Below are 3,665 nucleotides of genomic sequence, written 5' to 3'. Positions count from 1 at the left end.
TCGATTACTTTTATAGGAATATACGAACTTTCGATGACTTTTATAGAAATGTCATCGATGACTTTTACAGAAATGTCATCGATGACTTTTTCAGAATTATCATCGATGACTTTTACAGAAATGTCATCGATGACTTTTATAGGAATGATAATACTGATAAAACTGCCACCGAAAACTTTTTCAGAAATGTCATCGACGACTTTTATAGGAATGTCATCGATGACTTTTTCAGAATTGTCATCGATTACTTTTATAGGAATATACGAACTTTCGATGACTTTTATAGAAATGTCATCGATGACTTTTATAGGAATGTCATCGATGACTTTTTCAGAATTGTCATCGATGACTTTTACAGAAATGTCATTGATGACTTTTATAGGAATGTCATCGATGACTTTTTTAGGAATATACGAACTTCACAGGAATGACGTTTTCAGAAATTTTATCGGTGACTTTTCTAGAAATGTCAAAGGTATATAAATAAACTTTATCATAAATATCATCGATGACTTTTATAGAAATGTCAAAGGTATAAATGCTCATCGATGACTTTTGTAGGAATGTCATCGATGACTTTCAAATCAATATATTTATTTAAATTTTTGTTGCAAACACGAATTCCATTTCTTATATAAAACACAAAAAATTTCTAAATCTTTTGCAAACGTTTAGGTCCATAAAGCAAAACATATGCACAATGCCAGTCTCCTCCTCCAGAAAGACGTAAAATTTCATCTGTAGTCACGGAAGTAACATCGTCGTCGTCGAATTTAAACCAAACATCTTCACAGGAACGAACCCATGCCACGTAATGACCAGAGGAACTAGATCGCCCTTTGTGAGTTAAAACTGCTTGTAAAGTGTAGTAAGCAGAGTTGTTGCTTCCCAAGTCATCGTCAAACCAAAATTGTTCATAGTTCTTTTCTTCATTAACTTTTGATTCCATTAGACTAAAATCAATCTCCGTCTGTTTGTTATCATAGTCGTCAAACTTGGAGCGCATCAGACAAAGCTTGTTTTGTAACTCGGGAGTACACAATTCAAATGCGTCAAAATCAATTGGAAATTTTATATCTTTTAGTACTTTAGCATTTATACCTTTCTTTCCCTTATATTGAAATCGCACAAATTGAACGGTTAGATAGGCTGGAAGCCGACTTACTAAATACGTTCTGATGTAATGTGCTTCTCGCCCCAACGTCTCAGAGTACTTCACTAACTGCTCTTTCATTTTCGATTTTAGGCCACTTTGCATATACTTGACTTCCATGGAAATAAAACAACTAAGTTGCAAAAAGTTTTCGGTTGTCACAGAAGCTGGTTCATCAGAGACCTCATTTGAACTCATCGTAACATCAAATGTTCCACCGAAGAATTGTTCAATAAAAGAGGTATGTTTTTTTTTAACAAGATCTTCTGATGACCCTTCAATTATGGGCCGAAGTTTTTGTTGTAACATTTTAAGAATCTCAGACCAACACTCATTAGCATCCTGTTGTCTATAAGTACCGTTATTACCAGTCTGTGCAAATTGTGGCGATGCTCGATGCAAAGCTTGAAGTAAAATAATCGGAGTGATTGTTCCACCTTTTTCCATTTGAGCAAATACAACTTTCATGGCGGACGCAATCGAAAAAGCAGTCGAGTTACTATCAGGTTCATCATGGCTAAAATTACTTAGGGCTGCGCAGAGCTCAGGTACTGCTCTTAGACATTGAACAGTAGCGTTCATGTAGCACGTATTCCCTAAGTTCGTTAACCCTGCCGGAAACACTGTTGCTGCTTCAGATTCGTTCATGTCTTCGATAAATTTAATTGGCGTTATGGGAACCTCCGGAACTTCTTCTCTGCTGCCTAATAGCAGAACTACAATATCATCCTTCAGTTGCAAATTCCATTCATCATCTTTTAGTATGCCACCTTTCCACATAATCTTCTGACGTTCTGGATGAACACCAGTAAGAGCAAAAAGTTGCGCTTTAAATAGTATTGGCCTTTCATCCGTATTAACAACAACATCATGGTACAGTTCCCGTGCCCATTTTACTTTCACTGTATACGTCGGCATGTTGTAGTTGTCAGTGAATGATTTAGTTTGTTTTAAGTACTTTATTTTAAACAGAGAGTAATCCAACATCGATAAATGAATAATATTTCATTTATAGAAATGTCATCAATGACTTTTATAGAAATGTTATCGATGACTTTTGCAAAAAAGATTCTAAATATTGGAAGATTTTAATTTCTAAAAGTTTTCATTTCCAACAAGTATGGCTCGATTCGAGAACAGAAAAATCTGACGTCACATTTTTAGCCCATTTTTCAGAAACTTGTAAATCCAAAGAGCTTATGATTCATTTCTACAAGAGAGACCAATAAAAGACAAATCGATTGGGTAAATCAAAAGGGCCTTGTGATGATGTCTAAGAACTGGGGAGTTCTATAAATCCCAACCCCCTACATGTTGACCTCATCTTCAACTTTTAGCCAGGCAATACATTTAAGGCATACTCTATCTCTAGCTCAGTTTGTCACAGTTGTAGCACATTTAACTGTCCCTGCCCCCTCTCCCTCTGCACTAGATATATTCACTTAATGACAATTGCATTTTTATTACACAAACAGTGGACGGAAATGTTTATTAATGGGCCCAAACAGAGACACAGATACACACACGCAAAAATATATGTACATATAGAAGGGGATTATGGCCATCATGTGTTGCAGTTAAATTGATTTCGATTCCAATAACTGTAACTGTGACTGCGACTATAACTGTAAATATTGTTACAATGCATACGGAGCACCTGCTGACAATTTCAAGTGCAACTGTAAGTAAAGAACAACACGAACAACTGGAGTGATTTGCTCATGCCTACACCAACGGCTCATCCTCCCTTTAGATCCTTGGTAACCGCAATACCAACATCCGGACAGCTTCCCAAACTAATCGCTCTCTCAGCGGGCGGTGGTTGTTGCTATTGCTCATGCTCCCGCCCTTGCCCTTGCTCCTGCTCCTTCTGATTGTTTTTGGTGGTTGTTGCCAATTGAATATCTCAATTGTTGCAATTGTTGTTGGACGCCGCCGAGTCTTGCTGCGTGATTACACAAGAACAAAAACAACACATGCCCCGCTCACCCCTCTGTTCGATATAAGTCCGCCTCTAGTTGTCCCAATGGACTAATTCAACTGTAACCCCTTGTTATCCCCTCCGGCGATCCATGGCATGGAAAGCGCAAAGCCTGAAAATTGAGCAGTTAAATATTTTGGTGTCATAAGTCGACATTAGGGTGAGATCGAAGAACCATAGTCAGCCAGCATCTGTTTCCCAGAACGGTCAAATTTGTTTCAAAAAACCCACAATTTCAGACATTAAGTCAATGAGTAAATAGTCAACCAGTTAAGAAAACTCTATCCAAAATAAAAACTTTTAAAGAAAGCAAACACTTGAGATATCTACTTTTTAGAACAAGAAATAATCTCTGAATTAAATTTCACAATTTATAAAATTGTGCTACGGTTTATTTCTAAGTCTGTAGAAACTTTTTTGTTTTACAACTTTACAAAAGTTAATTTATTTTGGTGAGAAATCCAACCTATGAAAGGAAGGATTTTTTTTATTTTAAGTTTATATTATGCATATATTTTTATTAAATCTACA

The 3,665-nt window shown here is 36.3% G+C and overlaps 1 protein-coding gene across 1 annotated transcript; it reads right to left on the bottom strand.

The window, feature by feature from the left end:
- Positions 1-626: 626 nt before the first annotated feature.
- LOC6644148 (ubiquitin carboxyl-terminal hydrolase 14-like) lies at positions 627-2,114 on the bottom strand. The gene has a single exon (XM_047010715.1). It carries the CDS (start codon positions 2,069-2,071, stop codon positions 653-655), a length of 1,419 nt encoding a protein of 472 aa, XP_046866671.1. The 5' UTR covers positions 2,072-2,114; the 3' UTR covers positions 627-652.
- Between the last annotated feature and the right edge of the window lie 1,551 nt (positions 2,115-3,665).

The sequence above is a fragment of the Drosophila willistoni genome (genome assembly GCF_018902025.1).
Source record: "Drosophila willistoni isolate 14030-0811.24 chromosome 2R unlocalized genomic scaffold, UCI_dwil_1.1 Seg167, whole genome shotgun sequence".
NCBI classification, from domain to species: Eukaryota; Metazoa; Arthropoda; class Insecta; order Diptera; family Drosophilidae; genus Drosophila; species Drosophila willistoni.
This window is presented reverse-complemented; position numbering and strand designations above follow the sequence as displayed.

What these genes read in the sequence shown, in the direction of transcription:
- LOC6644148 (XM_047010715.1), bottom strand. Translation starts at nt 2,071, where the DNA reads ATGCCGACGTATACAGTGAAAGTAAAATGGGCACGGGAACTGTACCAT.